The 23829-nt window shown below is 40.8% G+C and overlaps 1 protein-coding gene and 1 long non-coding RNA gene across 3 annotated transcripts in view; one reads left to right on the top strand and one right to left on the bottom strand.

Annotated features, from left to right (window-relative positions):
- PLCH1 (phospholipase C eta 1) overlaps positions 1 to 23829 on the top strand; it is a 161877-nt gene that overhangs the window by 73184 nt on the left and 64864 nt on the right. Inside the window, exons 10-11 of the mRNA XM_056564997.1 lie at positions 4588 to 4695; positions 17615 to 17776. Of these exons, the coding sequence (XP_056420972.1) occupies positions 4588 to 4695; positions 17615 to 17776 (270 nt within the window). The remainder of the gene's footprint in view (positions 1 to 4587; positions 4696 to 17614; positions 17777 to 23829) is intronic.
- The window catches only part of LOC130361692 (uncharacterized), a 65196-nt gene that overhangs the window by 26453 nt on the left and 14914 nt on the right, over positions 1 to 23829 (bottom strand). For both annotated transcript variants that reach the window (XR_008891114.1, XR_008891115.1), the window contains exon 2: positions 16583 to 16827. This is a non-coding gene — a long non-coding RNA (uncharacterized LOC130361692). The remainder of the gene's footprint in view (positions 1 to 16582; positions 16828 to 23829) is intronic.

Here is a 23829-nt window from a genome sequence, read left to right as displayed (position 1 = left end):
AATACAATACATTGTTCAAGATGATGAAATGTGATTTAACCCCTTCAGTAATAAAAGTTTGAATCACCCCCGCACCCTTTCCCATTTAAAAAAAAATATATATATATACCGTATTTTTCACCGTATCAGTGCGTCTTATACGGCGAATACACCTCTATCGCGGCGGTCCCTGAGGCCATCAACGGCCGGGACCCGCGGCAAATACAGGACATCACCGATCGCGGTGATGCCCTGTATTAACCCTTTAACCCTTCAAACGCGGCGATCAAAGCTGACCGCCGCGTCTGAAGGGAAAGTGACACTAACCCGGCTGTTCAGTCGGGCTGTTCGGGACCGCCGCGATTTCACCGCGGCGGTCCCGAACAGCCCGACTGAATAGCCGGATTAGTGCTTACAGGACACCGGGAGGGACCTTACCTGCCTCCTCGGTGTCTTCTCCGTTCAGGGATCCCCTGTATGGCCGGCGCTCTCCTTCCTCGTCATCACGTCATCGCGTAAGTGCGTCGGCGACGGAGGGCAAGGATACCCGGCTGGCAGCAGAGACGTTCCGGAGCGACGGGGACACGGCGACAGCGATGGAGCGACATCCAGGGCAGCGGTGACGGGTCCGGAGCGGCGGGGACACGTGAGTATTACCTCCTATGCAGTGGTCTTCAACCTGCAGACCTCCAGATGTTGCAAAACTACAACTCCCAGCATGCCTGGACAGCCGTTGGCTGTCCGGGCATGCTGGGAGTTGTAGTTTTGCAACATCTGGAGGTCCGCAGGTTGAAGACCACTATTGGGTTCAAAATCTTACATTTTTTAGATTTTGCACCTAAAAATAGGGTGCGTCTTATACGCCGGTGCGTCCTATAGGGCGAAAAATATGGTATATAAACAAAAATACCATCGTATGCGTTAATGTCCGAACTATAAAAATATATTTTTAATTAAAACGCACGGTCAATAGCGTACACCTAAAAAATTCCAAAGTCAAAAATTGCGTATTTTTGGTTACTGTGTATACCTATAGAAATTTGGTATCCTTGCAACTATATGGACCTACAGAATAAAGATATGGTGTCATTTTTACCGAAAAGTGCACTGAATCGAAACGGAAGCCCCCAAAATTTACAATATGGCAGGGTTTTTATTTTACAATATTTTTTTACTGGTTTCACCATAGATTTTGTGGTGAAATTATTTATTTCATTATAAAGTACAATTGGTGGCACAAAAAACAGGCCCTCAAATGGGTCTGTATGTGCAAAATTGAAAGACTTCTGATTTTTAGAAGGTGAGGTGCAAAAATGAAAAAACCTGTGGTCCTTAAGGGGTTGTTGCATTATGTATGTGAGAAAACTCCTGGATCCCTACAATCTTCAGACTCGTGCAGTAACAGTGCCACAGCCATTGCTAGGTAGTGCCCAACACAGAGACAGTCATACACATGTAACTCGTACTGCAGCTCATCACTACTTGGCCCTATTAACTTCAGTTTGAATACTAGACACAGCTACATGTGTATGGAGATCATTGTGCAGGACACTGCAGAAAAGAGGCTGTAGTGATGCAGAACGTTCTGCTGTCGCTTGCTGTTGGCGTTTTTGGGGGGTGGAAATACTAAACAGTCTCAAGAAAATTAAACTGAATATTTCAAGTTTAATTGTTAGGCTTCAGACTACAGAACAGCTAGAAGCCCAATTCATTCATAATGTATAGACAAATCTAAAATTGTTTGAAAAAATTCCACTTTGAGAACATAAATGTAGTGATGAGTTTTACTAATAATGAACACATTGTGAATACTTAAAGTGAAGCTGAAAGATGGAATATGCCCCCCCCCTCCCCCAACCTGATTATACAGGTGGGTAGTGTGGGTGATCCTGAGTTAAACAATGTATTCCTTACCCCAATCCATTCAGCCATTCCTGAAATATAACACAATTTAAAGTGTGAATGAACTCTTATGTGCACTGGGGGCGGGTTTGAAGTCTATATGCACCTTTGATGCCATCAGAGAGGTGACGTGTTCAGAGTCTCCCACGTCATGGATGTCCAGTTAAGGAAGGAAAACTTTGCGGCACAATCCACCAACCAGGCAGTGATAGTATCACAAGAATCTGTTTATTGTAGGACCAAACACTACGTGTTTCTGAGCTTCCAGGAATAATAAAGATACATAGCCATTCAAAGATAGCACTCGGACTCAGTCCCACCTGGAAGTAGGGGGGGGGGGGGGGGCTGGTGTGCATAGTAAGAAACAAGTAAACTAATAGTAGAACTTATACACATAATGGAGACATAGGAGAGAAGAGGAGATGAATATTGATGAGCCGGGCAGCACGAATGGGACCCAGGGAACGGTGTCAGAGGTGCAGATAGGCTTCAGACCCACCTTCATTGCAGTTAATAGCTAATTTGCATATTGCAAGATTGTGCTATATCTGAGGAACTGTTGAAAGAATGGGTTAAGAAATACATCGTTTTACTCAGGGTCAGCCATCAGTTTCCCTTGAATATTTAGTGGTGTATGTGGAGTAACTTTAAAGGGGTACACTGCTGCTCAGCGTTGGGAACAAACTGTCAGCCGTCATGTCCCCTCCCATAGACTTGCATTGAGGGGGGGGCTTAATGTCATGAGGGGCGGGGCTATGACATCATGAGCTCCCAGCGCTGGCTCCAGCGTTCAGAACAGTTTGTTCCAAACACTGAGCAGCGGAGTACCCCTTTTAAGGGGTACTCTGGTCGAAAACTTTTTATTTTTTATTTTTTTTAAATCAACTGGTGCCAGAAAGTTAAACAGATTTGTAAATGTATTCTATTAAAAAATCTTAATCCTTCTTGTACTTATTAGCTGCTGAACACTACAGAGGAAATTATTTTCTTTTTGGAACACAGAGCTCTCTGCTGACATCACGAGCACAGTGCTCTCTGCTGACACCTCTGTCCATTTTAGGAACTGTCCAGAGTAGGAGAAAATCCCCATAGAAAACATATGCTGCTCTGGACAGTTCCTAAAATGGACAGAGATGTCAGCAGAGAGCACTGTGTTCGTGTTGTCAGCAGAGAGCACTGTGTTCCAAAAAGAAAAGAATTTCCTCTGTAGTATTCAGCAGCTAATTAGTACTAGAAGGATTAAGATTTTTTTTTTTTTTTTTATTTTTTTTTTTATCGAAGTAATTTACAAATCTGTTTAACTTTCTGGCACCAGTTGATTTAAAAAGAAAAAAGTACCCCTTTAAGTGAATGTTCCCGCTGAGGAAATTTAATAAGAAATTTCCTAGCTGAATTTGTTCAGTGGACTTGTGCTGTTCACATTGATCCAGGATTAGTGCTTAAGTCCGCGGCAGACATAAGCACTATTCCATTGACATCAGCACTTCTTTGCCAGATTCTGTCTGAAGATGGAACATGTTCAATCTTCTGCTGGAATCCAATTCCTCATCAAAATTTCTGTTGCAAAACTTTCGTTTTTTTTTAACAGAGCAGCAGAACTCCTATTGGCCGCAAAGAGGCTGCTGCAAGCAGAATCACCACAGAATGTCCGTATTGTGAAGGGGGCCTTAGGATAATAATCTGTCAACATTGCACTTAATTTGTTACTTTTTGTATGTTTGTAAACATGTACCGTATTTTTCGCCCTATAGGACGCACCGGCGTATAAGACGCACCCAATTTTAAAGGTGCAAAATCTAGAAAAAAAAGATTCTGCACCCAACAGTGATCTTCAACCTGCGGACCTCCAGATGTTGCAAAACTACAACTCCCAGCATGCCCGGACAGCCGTTGGCTGTCCGGGCATGCTGGGAGTTGTAGTTTTGCAACATCTGGAGGTCCACAGGTTGAAGACCACTGGATAGGAGGTAATACTCGCGTGTCCCCGCCGCTCTGGACCCGTCACCGCTGCCCTGGATGTCTCTTCATCGCTATCGCCGCGTCCCCGTGGTGTCCCCTATGCTCTGGACGTCTTCTTCCCCGGGATCCATGCTCTCCGTCATCACGCCGCTACGCACGCCGCTCCTATTAGATGATGGGACGGCGTGCGCGACGTCGAAGGAGAGCGCCGCCATGCAGGGGATCCCGGCACGGAGCAGACACCGAGGAGGCAGGTAAGGTCCCTCCCGGTGTCCTGTAAGCTGTTTGGGATGCCGCAATTTCACCGCGGCGGTCCCGAACAACCCGACTGAGCAGCCGTGTTAGTGTTATTTTCGCTTCAGACGTGGCGGTCAGCTTTGATTGCCGCGTCTGAAGGGTTAATACAGGGCATCACCGCGATCGGTGATGTCCTGTATTAGCCGCGGGTCCCGGCCGTTGATGGCCGCAGGGACCGACCCGATAGGTGTGTATTCGCCGTATAAGACGCACCAACTTTTCCCCCCCAGTTTTGGGGAAGAAAAAGTGCGTCTTATACGGCAAAAAATACGGTAATTGGCTATCCCAGTTTGCTGTATTTTTGTTGACTACACCTGGTGTTTCTGTGTTTTCATTAAGAGACCTGAGTATATTCTACATGTTGTACTGCTATCTGCATCCTAACATTTTATTGCTTTACTGTATACAGTGTCAGTGCATTTGATTATGTTCTGTTGTAAATTTTTTCAGGGGAAAAAGTTGCCTTATGACCTAGCAGAGGATGCTGAGGAGGGGGAAGTGTCTGATGAAGACAGTGCAGATGAGATAGAAGAGGAATGCAAATTAAGCCATTGCTTTGTAAGTACAATTCTATCTCTATAGTGTGAGACTAATATAGTGTGATGCTAGTAAGGTACAAGGTTCTCTTTTTCAAGCATCTCCTTTTTCTTTTCTTTTTTTATATCTTTTGAACAGCGCTACTTTTTTGTGTCAGGTATTACAGTTTACCCCATTTCAGTAAATGTCTGATACACTCCTCCACAATAAAATTGCAGCACCAAGAAGGAACAAAGCATAGCTAGATGTTAATGATAGTAGCATGTCAGTAGCACAGATGTTAAGAAATGACAAGCTCAGAGTCCTGTCTACAAATGCCCGCAGTTTAGGTAATAAAATCGTTGAACTTGGGTCAATAATGGCATCTGAGAATGTAGATTTAGTGGCTGTTACTGAGACATGGTTTAATGAAAGGAATGACCGGGACATATCCATACCAGGATACTCTTTATACAGAAGAGACAGAGAAGGCTAGAAAGGAGGAGGAGTGGCCCTATATGTGAAAGATGGCATCACATCTAACCTAATACAAGTTAGTGAGGCCAACATAGTCAGTTTGGGTTACGTTGCAGTTTGGTAATCATGCAGTAACTCGTGTAGGTGTGATATATAGACCACCTGGCCAAGTTTAAGAATTAGATGATCTACTAGTTGAAGAAATAGCTAAAATGACAATGAAAGGAGAAGTTATCATTATGGGAGACTTCAATCTTCCGGATATAAACTGGAAAACCAAAATAGCTAGTTCTGCCAGGAGTACAGATATTCTAAATTCCCTCCTGGGATTATCTCTACAACAAGTGGTTGAGGAGCCAGCCCGGAGGGAGGCCATTTAGAATTTGGTATTCACAAATGGGTATTTGGTATATGATGTTATTGTTGGCGAAAGCTTGGGATCTAGTGATCACCAATCAGTGTAGTTTAATATAAGAACAGTGAAGGAGTCACACCACACAAAAACAAAAATTTTAGAAAAACAGGCTTTTCAAAAATGAGATTAGTCATAAATGAGTCCCTATCAGACTGGAACGGATTACATGGAGTCCTGGAGAAATGGGACTACTTAAAAGATGCATTATTGTTGAGCGGCATAGGGCATATTCGAATTTGCGAATAGATGGACGAATATTCGTCATATATTTGCTAAATTCGTATATTCGTAATCTCATTTTATTTTCTCATATGCAAAAATTTGCGTATGCGGAAATTAACATGTTAATATTAGCATACACAAAAATTAGCATAAGCTAAAATTTGCATATGCGAAAATTTGCATATGCTAATTTCCGCATATGCGAAAGTTCGCACGCCAGTCTCACACAGTAGTATTAGAGCCTTCTTTACATCACACAAGCTCGAAGCAGAGAGGGGTGATCACTGTGATGTGTACTGTGAAAAAAAAACGAATATTCGTAATTACGAATATATAGTGCTATATTCGCGAATATTCACGAATATGCGACATTCACGAATAAAATTTGCATTTTGAATATTCACGAGCAACACTATTATTGAAGGCAACAGAAAACTGCATTAGACTTGTCAATAAAAGCAGGAAAAGGAAGAGACCACTGTTGTATTCAGCAGAAGTGGCCAAAATCATAAAAAGCGAGCATTTAGTAAATATAAAACAAATTATAAAAGCAATGAAGATAGGGAAATCTACAAGACTAGGCAGAAAGAGGCCAAGCAAGTTATAAGAACTTCTAAAGTGCAGGAAGAAATAAAACTAGCTCAGTCTGAAAAAAGGGGATACGACATTCTTCAGATATATAAATGAAAAAAACGAAATTAAAAACAAAGGAAGGAAGATATGTAGAAGAGAATAAAGGGCTAGCCGACTGCCTTAATGAGGAATCAAGCAACTACTGTATAGGCCAATTAGTCTGACATCAATAGTGGTGAAATTAATGGAAACCCTACTAAAGGATAGGATTGTGGAACATCTAAAATCCCATGGATTGCAAGATGAAAAACAACATGGGTTTACTTCAGGGAGATCATGTCAAACAAATCTTATTGATTTTTTTTTGACTGGGTGACTAAAATTATAGATGGCGGAGGGGCAGTAAACATTGCATATCTAGATTTTAGTAAGGCTTTTGACACCGTCCCACATAGAAGACTTATCAATAAACTGGAGTCATTGAGCTTGGACTCCCATATTGTTGAGTGGATTAGACAGTGGCTGAATGACAGACAACAGCGGGTTGTAGTCAATGGAGTATATTCAGAGCAAGGTCTTGTTACCAGTGGGTACCTCAGGGATCTGTACTGGGACCAATATTGTTTAATATCTTCACTAGGCTAAGTTTAGACTTTTTTTTTTAAAAACGCCAAGAGAAACGCCAATTCTGCGGCATGGCATTTTTTCAGCCAAAAAACGCTGCGGCCAGATGTTAGCTGTAAATCAATGAGAAATTGCAAAATTCTTTCTCCACTTGGCGTTTTTCAAGTTTGGCGTTTTAAAAAAAATCCTTTTGTCGTTTTTTGACTTTTTTTTGGCGTTTTTCAGCTCCTTGGCTGTTTTGCAAAATCGCTGCATGTTGAGCCACTGGTGTTTTTTCCCTGAAATTGTGGCGTTTATCTCCCATAGAAGTCTATGGGAGTAAAAAAACGGCAAGAAAAACACCATGTAGGTTTTAGCTTTGGCGTTTTTTTCAGACGGTTTTTATTCTCTTTCGGACTTTAGCGATCCAAAAGAGTGATGGAGATACCTTTTTTAATAACATTTCGTAGGGTACCATTAAAAAAATAAAATAAAAAAGATACAGTAGTGATGGAAAAAATTGTATCTAATGAAATGTATCTTTTTTTTTTATAACAAAATTGTTGTTAATTTTTAAAACAGGGATCAATTTACGTGGGCGGGCGGGGACCTAAAAATGTAGCCGACAATAAAAAAAAAATGTAGTGTATGTATGTTTTTCACTTTTTTCTTTATTTTTTACATTTTTTTAGGCAGTACTACTACTCCCAGCATGGAACACACTGTTCCATGATGGTAGTAGTAGTACCTGTACTAATTGACAAATCGTCCATTGCGATCCTCTTGTATAATGTATAGATGCGGTCAACTGCTCTTCTATGGTCCCCTGCACTGACGTACATATACACATATTGATATTTCCTGCAGAGAGCTCTGTGGGAAATATGAATAGGTGTATATATACGTCAGTGCAGGGGACCATAGAAGAGTGGCCGGCCATTATACAGGAGGATCACAGCGGGTGTCAGGAGTGACATCCACTGTGATCTTTCCTTAACTTCAGGTACTACTACTCCCATGGAGCACACTCTGCTCAATGCTGGGAGCTGTAGTAGTAGAGCTGTCAGAAATTACACTCGCTGCAATCTGTCTATTAATGCAGGTACTACAGCTCCCAGCATGGAGCAGAGTGTGCTCCATGATGGGAGTAGTAGTACCTGCAGGTAAGAACAGATCACAGTGGGTATCACTACTGACACCCGATGCGATCGTTCTATCTATTACAGAGATGGGGAGTGGCTTTCTCCTGCACTCTGCTGCACTATACTCCGGCCGGCCACTCACTCATTCATATTTCCCTCTGAGAGCTGTGATTGGCTGCAACCATCTGGCCAATCCTCACTCTGGGTGGAAAATATGAATGAGTGATGTTCTATTCACATCACTGGCCGGAGTACAGAACAGAGATGCGAGTGCTGTATAGAGCCGTTCCGCATCTCTGCTACATTATGGACGATCGCATCGGGTGTCACGACTGACACATCCGGGGTGATATGTCTATTAGTACAGGTACTACTACTCCCATCATGGAACAGTCTGTTCCATGCTAGGAGTCGTAGTACTACCTAAAATATTTTAAAAAAAAATAGAGAAAAAAAGTGCAACACACACACACATTATTAAAAATGAATAACATTTTTTTTAATAAAATATATAGATTTCATTAAATATTTTCCATCACTACTGGATCCTTTTTTTTTTTTTTTTTTTTTTTGGTACCCAACAAATTTTGGATACAAAAAAAAACCTGCCAAGGTGCAATTTCCACACAAATGAAAAAAATGCCAGACGGAGGAGATTGCACTGGCGTTTTTTCAGGCGTTTTTTTCAAACCACGAAACGCAGGACAAAAAAACAAGTAGAAACTTAGCCTTAGTGATATCGCAAAAGGTCTCGATGGTAAGGGGTGTCTTTTTGCTGATGACACAAAGATATGTAACAGGCTTGATGTCCCTGGAGGGATACGCCAAAAGGATTTAGGAAAACTAGAAGAATGGTCAGAACTCTGTGAAATTTAATATATCCAAGTGCAAGATAATGCACCTGGAGCGTAAAAACCCTCGGGCAGGATATGAAATATTTGACACAGTCCTGACCTCAGTATCTGAGGAAAGGGATTTAGGAGTAATTATTTCAGAAGACTTAAAGGTAGGAAGACAATGTAATAGAGCAGCAGGAAATGCTAACAGAATGCTTGGATGTATAGGGAGAGGTATAAGCAGTAGAAAGAGAGAAGTGCACATGCCGCTGTACAGAACACTGGTGAGACCTCACTTGGAGTATTGTGCACCGTACTGGAGGCCGTATCTGCAAAAGGATATACAGGGTGGGCCATTTATATGGATACACCTTAATAAAATGGGAATGGATGGTGATATTAACTTACTGTTTGTGGCACATTAGTATATGTGAGGGGGGAAACTTTTCAAGATGGGTGGTGACCATGGCGGCCATTTTGAAGTTGGACATTTTGAATCCAACTTTAGTTTTTTCAATAGGAAGAGGGTCATATGACACATCAAACTTATTGGGAATTTCACAAGAAAAACAATGATGTGCTTGGTTTTAACGTAACTTTATTCTTTCATGAGTTATTTACAAGTTTCTGACCACTTATAAAATGTGTTCAATGTGCTGCCCATTGTGTTGGATTGTCAATGCAACCTTCTTCTCCCACTCTTCACACACTGATAGCAACACCGCAGGAGAAATGCTAGCACAGGCTTCCAGTATCCGTAGTTTCAGGTGCTGCAAATCTCGTATCTTCACAGCATAGACAATTGCCTTCAGATGACCCCAAAGATTAAAGTCTAAGGGGGTCAAATCGGGAGACCTTGGGGGCCATTCAACTGGCCCAGGACGACCAATCCACTTTCCTGGAAACTGTTCATCTAGGAATGCTCGGACCTGACCCATAATGTGGTGGTGCACCATCTTTCTGGAAAAACTCAGGGAACGTGCCAGCTTCAGTGCATAAAGAGGGAAACACATCATCATGTAGGCCACTGGATATGCGAAATTGCTACATGATGATGTGTTTCCCTCTTTATGCACTGAAGCTGGCACGTTCCCTGAGTTTTTCCAGCAAGATGGTGCACCACCACATTATGGGTCAGGTCCGAGCATTCCTAGATGAACAGTTTCCTGGAAGGTGGATTGGTTGTCGTGGGCCAGTTGAATGGCCCCCAAGGTCTCCTGATCTGACCCCCTTAGACTTTTATCTTTGGGGTCATCTAAAGGCAATTGTCTATGCTGTGAAGATACGAGATGTGCAGCACCTGAAACTACGGATACTGGAAGCCTGTGCTAGCATTTCTCCTGCGGTGTTGCTATCAGTGGGTGAAGAGTGGGAGAAGAGGGTTGCATTGACAATCCAACACAATGGGCAGCACATTGAACACATTTTATAAGAGGTCACAAACTTGTAAATAACTCATGAAAGAATAAAGTTACATTAAAACCAAGCACATCATTGTTTTTCTTGTGAAATTCCCAATAAGCTTGATGTGACACATGACCCTCTTCCTATTGAAAAAACGAAAGTTGGTTTCAAAATGGCTGACTTCAAAATGGCCGCCATGGTCACCACCCATCTTGATAAGTTTCCCCCCTCACATATACTAATGTGCCACAAACAGGAAGTTATTTTATTCCCATTTTAAGGTGTATCCATATAAATGACCCACCCTCTAGATACTCTAGAGAGAGTTCAGAGAAGAGCTACTAAACTAGTACATGCATATTGTAGCATTATAAAACTTACCAGGAAAGGTTAAAGGTCCTCAACATGTATAACTTGGAAGAAAGAAGAGACAGAGGTGATATGATAGAGACTTTTAAATACATAAAAGGAATCAACACGGTAAATAAATACTACCACAAGAGGACATAGTTTTAAATTAGAGGGGCAAAGGTTTATGCAGTAATATCAGGAAGTATTACTTTACTGAGAGAGTAGTGGATGCATGGAATAGCCTTCCTGCAGAAGTGGTCGCTGCAAATACAGTGAAGGAGTTTAAACATGCATGGGATAAGCATAAGGCTATCCTTCAAATAAGATAGGGCCAGGGACTACTGATAGGATTCAGATTATTGGGCAGACTAGATGGGCCAAATGGTTCTTATCTGCCGACACATTCTTTGTTTCTATTTTTCTATATGCAAATAATAAAAAAAATATTGAAAACCTCTTTTTCTTTAGAACAAGTATGTGCTCATCGCACAGAAAAGCATGTACTTACACACCATGACATTCTATTATTGAGGTTAATAATGGTTATCTGCAGGCTGCACACAGTAGTATAAGCAACATAGGGCTTGGCATTTTTGCATTGCCAAATGGCTCTTGGGACTCTTTGGGAAGATGGCAGTACCACTGTTTCCATGACAAATGTAATGTTGAGCTGTTTACCTGAAATGGCGAGTAGAGGTGTCCGGCTACCATACATTATACCACCCCGCACCATAATCACAGGTTATGACTGATGTGACATTCTCTCGTCGAAGCCTGATTATGACGTTCTCCATGTGGTGGTGTGAGGTCAATAGATTATAACAAAAAATACCCCAGTAGTGAAACAGGTAAGTTTCCAACTATAAACAACCAAAATTCTAAGAACACCAATTAACATGTCTAGGGTGTGCCTAAAATATAACTTTTAATCAAGGCTATTTAAAAAGACTTTTTGTAAGAATTAGTGTACTTGTGTAGACAGTCACCAAAAACAAAAAAATACAAGGGATGCGGTTGATGTAGACAGGATGGCCCAGGTTAGCTCTGCTTAGCCTTGCCAGCCCAACCAGGTCTACCAAACATTAAATACTCCCACCAATTTACCAACGACCGCGTTTATGCCAATGATTATATTGGCGTCATCAGGGAGGTATAACAATTGGTCAAATAGACATACACCACAAAGAATATAGAATCATGTCATAGATATTGGCAATAAATACTGGGTTCCATGTATTGGGGTTCAGCTGTTGAAAAAAGCAGGACTTTCCCTAATAAACCTGTAAGGAAAAAGAAGGAGCCATACAATGACGCAGAGGACCAAACTCCTCTGTGCCTTTTGTCCCAACTATAAACAACCCAAGATCCCTAATACGGGATCATTAATACCTTTTCTTTATATCCCCACACTAAAACTTAACTTTTCTTTGTGTTTCAGAAACAGTACTGGTATTAGCAAAAATTTGCCCCCTGACGTGTTTTGCTCCTCAGAGCTTCATCAGAGGTCTGGGCTAATGGTTATACTGGTACTGTTTCTTAAACACAAATAAAGGTTAAAGAGGAAATCCAGCAAAAAGTAACTTCCTGTGGACAGGGAATAAGTAGCTGATTGTGTAGGGTCCGACCACTGGGTCCCCCCACAAACTCTGGAACGGGACTCGGTGCTCAGTGAGGAGCACGTGCTGCAGACAGCATGCTATCCATTTATTTCTATGAGAGCGCTGTAAAGACCCAAGTACAGCACTCAGCATCATCGGCACTCCCTTAGAAATTAATAGAGCGTGAGCTGTCTACCAGTAGACGACGTGCTCCTCGCTCAGAGAGCCGGCATCCTGGCCCAGAGGTTACGAGGTTCCTAGACACCCCCCTTGGTCAGCAGGATAGGGGGATGAGTTAATTTTTCACTGGAGTTTTCCTTTAGGTTTTAGTGTGGCGATAGGAAGAAATGGCATAAATGATCTCTGGTTAGGGATCTTGTGTTGTTTACAGTGAATGGAACACCTTTAGCTGTAGGTCTTGCTTGGTGCCCATTGTTTTACAAGCACATTCTGATTGATGCCCTAGGCTTGGCATGTGACATAAATTTTCACTGGCAGTACAAAATGGGTAATGCACCATTCTTCTAATCTGACCAACCGTCCATGCAGAGGTTCGTCTGTGCACTTCTTGTTGCTATTTCAGTTTGTGGTTGGTCTTTAAACCACTGGGACACGCAATGTTAAACAGTGCTGACATCTTGGCCTTCACGCATAAAGATCTGCCAAAGTAATAAACTATGGTCTCTCAGTTCTAGCATTCTGTCCCTTTCAGTTTGCGTCAAGTAGTGATAACTGGCACGTGAATCAGCAGAAGGCATCAGATAATCATACTGTAGGGACTTGATCGGATTTCTGAGGTTTCATTATTTGCACATCTTAGTGACACCTGCTACTTTCTCCATTTGCATAACCTTACAGCTTGTCCTTCTTGGGGTGGCAGTTTAAATGGTGAGGAGTGTATTGAGAATTTGACTGTAATAAGCACTTCAGAAATTATGTACATACATCACTGAAAAAACTCTTTATGGTTCATTTACACGTACAGTAGTATCCTGTGCATATTTGATGTGCAGGATTTGAAGATGCAGATTTGAAGCTGTTTTCAGTCATTTAGTTTACATTAAAATCTGCAACTTCAAATCCTGTGCATCAAATATGTGCAGGATACTATATACATGTGAATAGACCCATAAGCTATAAACGTATTATATCTATACTGAGAATGCATATTATTGTTGTATAATCCTATTAATAGTTTGTTTCAGCTCCTGGTGACTAAATAAATAGGAGAAGGTGAAAAATAGACACTCTGTTGCCCATAGCAAGAAAGCCCAGCTTTAGGAGCAGTGCACTGGCATTGTCTTTCATTTATACAGTTTCATTAATCTCCTCCATTGTGTTTATCAGGAATACTTTTTTCTTCTGTCATGTTTGTCAGGTTCAAAAAATGTCAAATGTCGGGTTTGACATTTCTCAGTGTTTAATATTTAGGTGACAATTTCCATCCACACACCTCGAGTGAACATGACTATAATTTCCAGTGTGGTAAGATGTGCGTCCTGGCAAAAATATTATTTTGTCAAAGTTCAATTTTTGTTTTCATTGGCGTCTTCTGAAATATAGCACAATCTAATAAAGTGTAATGTAACTAATAGGGTAATCCTTTTCCTGGGTTGCACACACACAAAGGGGTTTTCTGTATGTGTGTGTGTATATGTGTGTATATATATATATATATATATATATATATATATATATATAATATGTGTTACAATCTTAAGAGGTGTTATACTTTAAAAATACAAGTGTCCACCCTGACTTGGTCGGAGCGTTGCCATCTTTGATGATAGGGATTAGCTCTCCCTCCCCACAATTTGAGTCTCCTTATTGCTTACTTAAAAGCGTTTTTATTCTTTCCTTTTTAGTACTTTTTTTCATTGGAGAACACCGGTCCAGTCCCTTCCCTTGTTGGGAATTTCTTACTTAAAGGGGTTCTCCACTGCCCCAGCGTTCAGAACATTTTGTTCCAAACGCTGGGTGTAGGCGGCGGGTGTCATAACATCACAGCCACACCCCTTGTGCTGTCACGCCACACCCCTCAATGCAAGTCTATGGAAGGGGGCCATGCCCCCTCCCATAGACTTGTATAGAGGGGGTGTGGTGTGACGTCACGACCCCTGCAGGCCGCACCCAGTGTTCGGAACAAAATGATCTGATTGCTGGGGCAGAGGAGTACCCCTTTAACATCCTTGATGCCTACTGGGTTTAGCTAGTTTAGTTTTAGACCTCGGACATTTGGCATATGGTTAGCTTGGTGTCCTAGACAGCTTTGCTTTTTACTCCAGAATACACTGTTTTCCTGTGTTATGTATATGATGGACATTTGATTTGTCTCTTTTCTTTGTTTATAGTATTTTATTTGCTTTTCTTTAGTTCCCAATCCCATACTTTTATTTTTTCTGTACGTATCAGAGTATGCTTATTGTTTTCTTTATATATATATCCTTTATATCTATTGTCCAATATCTAACAGTAATTTAAAAAGTAAGTCAATTGAAAATAAACCAATATCAAAAATTCTGGGGTATATGGTAGGAATGAAGACACAGACAGGGTCATAAACAAGACGTACAAGGGGGGAAGGCAGCCTAAAAACCCTACACATGTAAAGAATGTAACAGTAGAGCACAGTTGTTTTCATGCTGCCATAGCTTGCTGTTGGTATGATACCAATGTAAAGGATTATACTGAAGTTTCCAGAGTCCTCTTCCCTCTCACAGACATTATTTATAGCTGCCTTCTCTGGAGGAGAAATATCAGGCCTAGAAGTGATGTGGGACATTCTGAACTTCAGCAAATGATAGATAACCATACATTGTATGTGAAAGGGTACCTCTCATGAAAAAAACTTTTGATATATTATAGATTAATGTATGCAGAATAACTTTACAATTGCATGTTATTAAAAAAATATGCTTCTTTCTATTTAATTTTCCATTTTGAAGAAATGACCACTAGGGGTCTCCCTACCAGTCCTGGCAGCAAGCATTTCAGACTCATGCTGGAGTCCTAAACACTACGAGCTGCCAGTCTGCTTTGTTCACAAAGGAGAACACTCAGAACTGCCAGCCTGCTTTGTTCACAGCCTGTTTGGCTGTGAACAAAGCAGGCTGGCAGCTCTGAGTGTTTAGGACTCCAGCATGAGTCAGAAATGCTTGCTGACAGGACTGATCGGGAAAAATACAATAGAAAGAAGCATATTTTTCATTAACATGCTATTGGAAAGTTATTCAACATCCATTAATCTAAAATATATCAAAAGTTTATTTGATGAGAGGTACCCTTGAAGTGCAAGAAGTACAGAATAAAAATACTAGGAGCATAGTGATGTGACTGCATGGAAGATTGGCTTTCAGATACAGATAGCAGTTTGGTTAGTGAAAAATCAAACCAGTTAAAACATTTGTACACAACGCTTAAAGATTGGAAAACACTTTTTAAATAAACCATGATATGAAAATAATGTATATGGAAGAGTCCTAGGGCAATGTTAAATAAATGTCAGAATAGCAAAAACATTTGTAATTTAGTTACCTTTGAATTTTGACTCTTCTTTTCAGAATAGAGCTATTTCATTTTTAACATCCCCAGGACTTTTCTGAAATTCCAGCTATACAGACTGTATGGCATTGTGCCTGGTAAGCAATAAAGAGGCTGTATCGCGTGCCAAAACGCTACAGCCCTTTTAATTTGTTGGACCCCCCACCAATCTGATATTAATTGATCCTAAGGATAGGAGAGTATATATAAATAATTATATAGGGCCAGTCCTCAAGGCTAGTGAGTGAAAAGTAGCAAGGATAGATGGAGAGAATTGATGGGATGTAAATAAATTATATGAAATTATAAGGTAATAAAAATACAAATGGGTTAGTAATAAAAAGTTGATAACAAAAGAGAGTTAATAATCAAAAAAGTTAATAATGGAAAAAAGGGGATCAATAAAAATTAATGGATGATAGCATGTAAAGGGGAATGAGCAGAACCTGAATCAACAATAACAGATAATACAATTTATTAAAAATATGATGGTATCAAAACTGACATCTGGGCAGGGCCCTTGCACCAGGTGTCAATACAATAGAGAAATAAAACATGAAAAATTGGGATAGGAATAAAAATTAAAAGTCACTTCTGTGCAACCACCTGTGATTTGCAGTCATAAATATGAGAAAGTGTCTGCAGATGAAATCCGAGGTAGATGGTAGTGTCCGAGGTAGGTGGTAGTAATATATATTAAAGTGCAAGGATGGTACAGTTCATGGAGCAATATAGAGAATGGCGTCAAAGGTGTTGCAAAGACAGTACCTGTATGCCGTTGAAAAGATCACCGCTTACTGGTAGTATACGGCCGGTGTCCTCGGGAGTGGCAGTCCCGTGATGAGGATTACTGTCGCCGTTTGCATGGGGTGGAGTCCGGCCTGGGTCCAGATGTGCGGTCTCAGTAAAGTGCTTGGTATCGGCAGATAAGGCTGGCTACACATACCCAATTTTTCCAATTGATCCTAAGGATAGGCTATCAATATTAAAGCTTCCTTTTAATATTTTTGCTCCTAAAATAAACAAACAAACAAAAAAGCATATAATTGCATGCACTAGTTTTGTAAATGAATCGTTTATTGAAGAATGTTTTATATAATAAACAAATAAACAGAATGAAAGTGCAATAAACAAATAAAAGTACAGAATATATAGGAAAGATTTTGGGCAGTGACATCCAATCATTACATGCAGTGATTTTAGGGTACTATTACCAAACAGCATGGTTGGCTAAAGGAACACCCATAAAGAGGGAGTAGTAATAATCACGTATGTGGGAGGTGTTAGTAGGCTGGAGGAACAGGCGGGGAAGATTGGTCAGCATGAGTGTCTAGAAGTTTGGGCACACTCTGTAGGTGAACACTTCATAGACATGCACCGATTACTATAAAGATGACGAGTGTTCTGCATCAGGACTCCCCTTAAAGAAATACTCTTAGAAATTGCATCAAAGAAAACATAGAAAGGACTATGCTGTTAGGTTAACTTAGTATGCTCTTTCATTTCGTTTGCGAAGTTGAAGTAATTATAGAGTGCTAAAGCCATGGCTCCCGTAAGATCGTACCTTCAGACGGTATGCACCACTGAGCACGCGGACAGGCATAGGGACATGGTTATTTTTGAGCAGCAGATTATAGTGGTGTGTCTTTGCTTTAGATGAATCAAATACTGAATTTGCTTTGATAGAGAAAATACATTTAGTGCTGTATTTTTTTTGGCATAGATGAATAGGGTTTTATGAATTAGCCTAGAGCACTGAATGAACCACATGTTAATGGGTTTTGTGTTAATCCTTTTCAGAGCAATGGAACAACGGAACACCAAGTAGAATCTTTCATAAGAAAAAAACTGGAGTCTTTACTGAAGGAATCTCAGATCAGGGACAAGGAGGATCCTGACAGCTTCACTGTGAGAGCTTTACTGAAGGCAACTCATGAGGGCTTGAATGTTAATCTGAAACAGGTAAAAACCGCTGGTGGCTTTGAAAACAATGATATAAGCACAATATCTAAACCTGTCTTTTTTTGTGGAGTAGGAAAGGGGATAGCGTCTAAAAAAGGCAAATGCATGAATGCAAGATTCTAATATTCTGGTTTTTAATATATTTGCTAGGTATCGGTGAAAATAAATATTTACTGTTTACATTCAGTAGCTGAAAACCTCTCTGAATCTAGTCTTGCTTACTTAAACGCATGACTTGTCAATCACAGGACTAACATATTTTCAATTGAAGTGGCATGGATCACAAGTATGTCTGCCATGCATATCAGTATGTATGTGTGTGCATAGTGCTGAAGTCAATAAATCTTGGCATGCTCCATCGGATACTGTAAATCACACTGCCATAGAAGAGATATTAGTACTGCTGCTATAGGGTTATAAGGAACCCAATACATTTAAAGGAGATCTCAGGTTAAAAATAACTTTTCCTCTGTGGATAGGGGATAAGTAGCTGAACGCATTGTGGGTCCAACCGCTGGGGTCCTCGCTATCACCGGGATGGGACACGGCAGTGAGGAACACGTGCTGCAGCCTGCATGCGCTCCATTCATTCCTATGGGAGGGCGAAAAAGACCTGAGTACAGCTCTCGGGCATCATCGACGCACCCATAGAAATGAACAAAGAGTGTGCCGTCTACTAGTAGACAACACGTACCCCTCACTGAGAGCACTGGAGTCTTGTCCCAGTGATAAGTTATATTTTAGGGGATAAGTTACATTTTGCCAGAATACTCCTTTAATTAATCCCAAAATGCAGACACTCTAACATTGTTCACATTAGTCACAACAGTCTCCAGGTGGTAGACATTGGAGAAAAGAAGTATTGATCAGGTTACATTGCAATATGTCTTATCCTTTGATTTTATGGAAAACAGCTGCTTCTAGCTACCCTTTTAAAAATATACACTGGACACAAAGAATTCTTAATTTTATAAATTTTGTTGGGGTGGGAGTTGATTGTGGAAGCTACCCAATGTGTTTTGGCCATTTCGGTTTGCCTTTGGCTACATCCGTTGTTAAAGGGGTTATCCACCATAAGGTGATTTTAGTACTTACCTGCTGGAACTGGGTATTTCCTGTTGGATTTTGTTCTCTAAACTACACATCCCATAGTTCCATGCTTGAAAGTTTTAGATCACTTTCCTTCCTCCAACACATTAGCCACCCCACCCATTGAAACACAGTGTTTGTTTTCTATCCAGAGGGCCTACAGTTGTTGCTAAATTGAAGCAGGACAGGCTCCCTCTGATGACCTGACTAGTGATCTCAGGTCTCGATGCACTGCAACCTGGGAAATCCCGAGACATGAGTAATTTTGTTAAAAATAAATTTTGGGGCGATAATCACTGAATAATTGTGAGATGACTGTCCCACACAGGTACAGACACTATATTATGAACTGCACAAACTTTACAGCCCCTGTAGCATAGTCAAATAAAAAAAGAAAATCCTGTAATACCCCTTTAAAGGGGTTATCCAGGAATAGAAATGCCCATCAAATTTCTTTCCAAAACAGCTCCACCTCTGTCTACAGGTTGGGCATGGTTTTACAACTTGGCTAAATTCACTTCAATGGAACTGAGCTGCAGAACCACACCCAACCTGGAGACAGACGGGGAGCGGTTTTGAAAGAACGCAGCTCTGTTTCTCTATTCCTGGATTACCCCTTTAACAGCTCCATAGATTACTTTCTGTATGAAATAACAATGTAGGCGTACTACACTGCTCAAAAAAATAAAGGGAACACTTAAACAACACAATGTAACTCCAAGTCAATCACACTTCTGTGAAATCACACTGTCCGCTCAGAAAGCAACACTGATTGACAATCAATGTCACATGCTGTTGTGCAAATGGAACAGACAACAGGTGGAAATTATAGGCAATTAGCAAGAAACCCCCAATAATGGAGTGGTTCTGCAGGTGGTGACCACAGACCACATCTTAGTTCCTATGCTTCCTGGCTGATGTTTTGGTCACTTTTGAATGCTGGCGGTGCTTTCACTCTAGTGGTAGCATGAGACAGAGTCTACAACACACATAAGTGACTCGGGTAGTGCAGTTCATGTGCACATGTGACAGACGTGAGTCTGGAGACGCTGTGGAGAACATTCTGCTCCCTGCAACATACTCCAGCATTGACCGGTTTGTTGGTGGGTCAGTAATTGTGTGGGGTGGCATTTCACAGCTCTCCATGTGCTTGCCAGAGGTAACCTGACGAGATGAGATCCTCAGACCCCTTGTGAGACCATATGCTGGTGCGGTTGGCCCTGGGTTCCTCCTAATGCAAGACAATGCTAGACCTCATGTGGCTGGAGTGTCAGCAGTTCTTGCAAGAGGAAGGCATTGATGCTATGGATTGGCCCGCTCGTTCCCCAGACTTGAATCCGATTGAGCACATCTGGGACATCATGTCACGCTCCATCCACCAATGCCACATTGCACCACACACTGTCCAGGAGTTGGCAGATGCTTTAGTCTAGGTCTGGGAGGACATCCCTCAGGAGACCATCCACCACCTCATCAGGAGCATGCCCAGGTGTTGTAGGAAGGTCATATGATACGGGCACATGGAGGCCACACACACTACTGATCCTCATTTTGACTTGTTTTAAGGACATTACATCAAAGTTGGATCAGCCTGTAGTGTCGTTTTCCACTTTGATTTTGAGTGTGACTCCATATTCAGACCTCCATGCATTGATACATTTGATTTCCATTGATAATTTTTGTGTGATTTTGTTGTTAGCACATTCAACTATGTAAAGACGAAAGTATTTCTTACGATTAGTTCATTCTTTCAGATCTAGGATGTGTTATCTTAGTGTCCCCTTAATTTTTTTGAGCAGTGTATTTTGGACTAAACTTTTGCTATCTATGTATCTTTATACGCTAACTACGTATAAAGATGTATAAAAATAAATACTAATATTAACCGTAATATGTTTTCTGTTAATCTCTAGCTATTTAGTTACAATGGAAGGGATGATTGCATAAAGGAAAACGGTCATTAAACGAACCCACCCCCCCCCCCCCCCCCGCACTAACCAGAGGTACTGGCTGGTAGTGCGGGGGACGCTAATCAATATCCTGCCTACCATGTCCGGTTCCATCTAGCCGTTCACCCGTTATCTTTGTTATTCCTGATATGCAAATCATCTTCTTACTGGCATGGACGGGGTTATTTGCCTTCATATGGCACTGTGACGTCAACACTTCTCGTCCGTAGCACTGCCCAGCTTATGAATATTCATCCTCTCCGCCCGCCTCTCCCTCTCCTCCCTGCTCTGTACAGGACTACACTGGGCATGTGCCACTTCCTGTGTACACCCAGAAGCAGCCTCAGGGTAGTGGAGCCCTGTACAGAGCAGGGAGGATAGGGGCGGAGGGTGGGGATGAATATTCATAAGCCAGGCGGTGCTACGGACAAGCGGCGCTGACGTCGCTGTGCCAAATGGAGGCATGTAACCCTGCCTGTGCCAGTTAGAAGATAATTTGCATATCAGGAATAATGACGATAACAGGCGAACGGCTGGATGGATCCAGGCATGGAAAGCAGTATATTGACACCTCTGGTTAGTGCGGAGGGAGTTTAGTGACAGTTTTCCTTTAAAGTGCATCTAGTTTTTTTCAGATATTGCTTCTTAGACTCCAGAACAGTGCTCTTTCCTTCCTGTCAGTGACCTTGTTCCACTTTAGGTTTAGTTTTAGAGGACAGTTTTATTCCCTCTGGTTTATTACTATTTTCTTATCATAATACTATACTGAAAATGGGGAAAGGGGAAGTTTCTGAAATGCAATTCTGTTTTTCGTGAAAGGCTTATACCATGAATGTACTTGTCAATGTCCATTGATGAAATTGTATCTACCGCATTGTTTTTGAACCTACGGAGTATTTCTGTACTTTCACTTTTCTGTCAAAAAAGTTATATGAAAAAAAAAAAACATTGAAACCTGCCGACACACTGGGTTTAAAGAGTTACTGTTATTATTAAAAAATTTGATATGTTGCCCACACATGTCAAAAGGTCGGATCGCCCTGGTCTCACTCCTAATATCCGCTGCATTTTCTGGTTATCATCCAGGGAAGGAAGTGGGCCACTCATTCATAGGCCCTCAGATCTGACTTTTTTCTGTCTACATAGAGATTTGTACAGAATATGCCAACTAGGGAGTTAGCAGCGTGCTGCCGCTTGCTTCCAAGGCTAATAACTAGCGATAGCAGTGGGTCTCAAGAGTGAGACCTGGTATGTGAGCAACATGTCAAAAAATGTTTACATAGTGGCAGTAACCCTTTAATGATCTGAACGTAGTCAACTAGTGACTATGTTCTGTCCATTTCCTGTAACTATGCACCTACTTTGGTAAGACTTAAAGAAGTTACCCAGTAAAAAAAAAAAAAAAACGTATTCCCTAAGTGTCAGATCACGCGCGCGTGCACGGGGGGGGGGGGGGGTTCCGACCACTGGGACCCCATGCAATCTCCTTCACAACGCCCCATCTCTCCCCGTGAACATGCATCTCTATGGGAGAGCTGGAGATACAGCGCGCATGTATCTCAATCTCCCATGGAGATGCATTGAGGGGAAGTGTCGGCCACCGCTTTGCATCATGGTTGACAAACTTTGTTTATTTGTTAATAGCTGGAGGCCTTAGCTCCAGAGTGGGCAGAGAATAGCTGCTGTGATGTTTTTCATGCACAGCACACAGAAAGAAGTGGGAATCCTGCATCTATATCTTTACATCTCACAAACAGAAGGAGGAGGAGGACATTATAAAGCAGTTAATAGTAGTGGAGCTCTGGAGTGAAGCTGTATTAGTTCATTCAGTTATCAATAAGAGGCAACTGAGTTAAGAGGAGTCGTCTATAAAAAGTATAATTTTTATACTTTTTATAAATTTTTATTATGTTTTCTATCACTCTATATCTGATTGTTCGAATGATTTATGGCAAAAAAAAAAGTTTTAAAATGCCATGTCTTCTATAAGTAAGACTTCCTTTGTACATAAATTCTTTGAATGACCTATTTCTAAATACTTGGATTGTATTCACCTCTTGAAAACAAAATAGGTGTTGCTAATATGTATTCTACCACCTACATTAAATCATTAGTGCTATAACTGAAAGACAAACATTTGTCACTGTCATTGCTACCTATAGAAAACCTAGTTAAAATTCCATCAGGTTTTAGTCAAGCAATTAAAATAAAAATATGACTTAATTTTGCCTTGTTAATAATTAAGTTGAGGAAACTAAAATTTGCATTATATGAAAACCTGTGAGTGAAATAAGGAAATATAGTTTTTAAAGGTAAAGTTAAAGGGTACCTCTCATCAAATAAACTTTTGATATATTTTAGATTAATGAATGTTGAATACATTTCCAATAGCATGTTAATGAAAAATATGCTTCTTTCTATTGTATTTTTCCTGATCAGTCCTGTCAGCAAGCATTTCTGACTCATGCTGGCATCCTAAACACTCAGAGCTGCCAGCCTGCTTTGTTCACAGCCAAACAGGCTGTGAACAAAGCAGGCTGGCAGCTCTGAGTGTTCTAAAGAAATGTAGGTAGTGAATAATAAAAATGGTTATTTGCTAGCATTGGGTTGTTTTTGCTTGAAACAACCATTAACATACAGTAGGGACATAGGGAATTCTCCTTGATACATTAATAGACTGTGTGTGTGTATAACTTCTGTTTCATCAGACACCTATTCCCTGTCAGATAGAAATGATATAGTAGGTTTCCTATGATGAATTATGTCCCAGTATTGGGAATCATTGCAGAAAAACAAATCAATCAATAGACTTTGATAAAAATTGATAGATGAAAATATTCTAAACCCTGACTAACACTTTGTAAATTTTACCAATTTATTACACATGTATTTGTTTCCAATCTTGACATGGGTATTTCCTGTGGAATAAAGTTGAATGTTTAATTCCGTATAAAAATTTACTATTTAAAAATGATGTCAGGCCCCTACGTAAAAAAAAAAGATCCAGATCCAGGT

Source organism: Hyla sarda, chromosome 3 (genome assembly GCF_029499605.1).
Source record: "Hyla sarda isolate aHylSar1 chromosome 3, aHylSar1.hap1, whole genome shotgun sequence".
Lineage (NCBI taxonomy): Eukaryota > Metazoa > Chordata > Amphibia > Anura > Hylidae > Hyla > Hyla sarda.
Note: the sequence above shows the minus strand (reverse complement) of the source record. Positions and strands in the feature narration are given on the sequence as shown.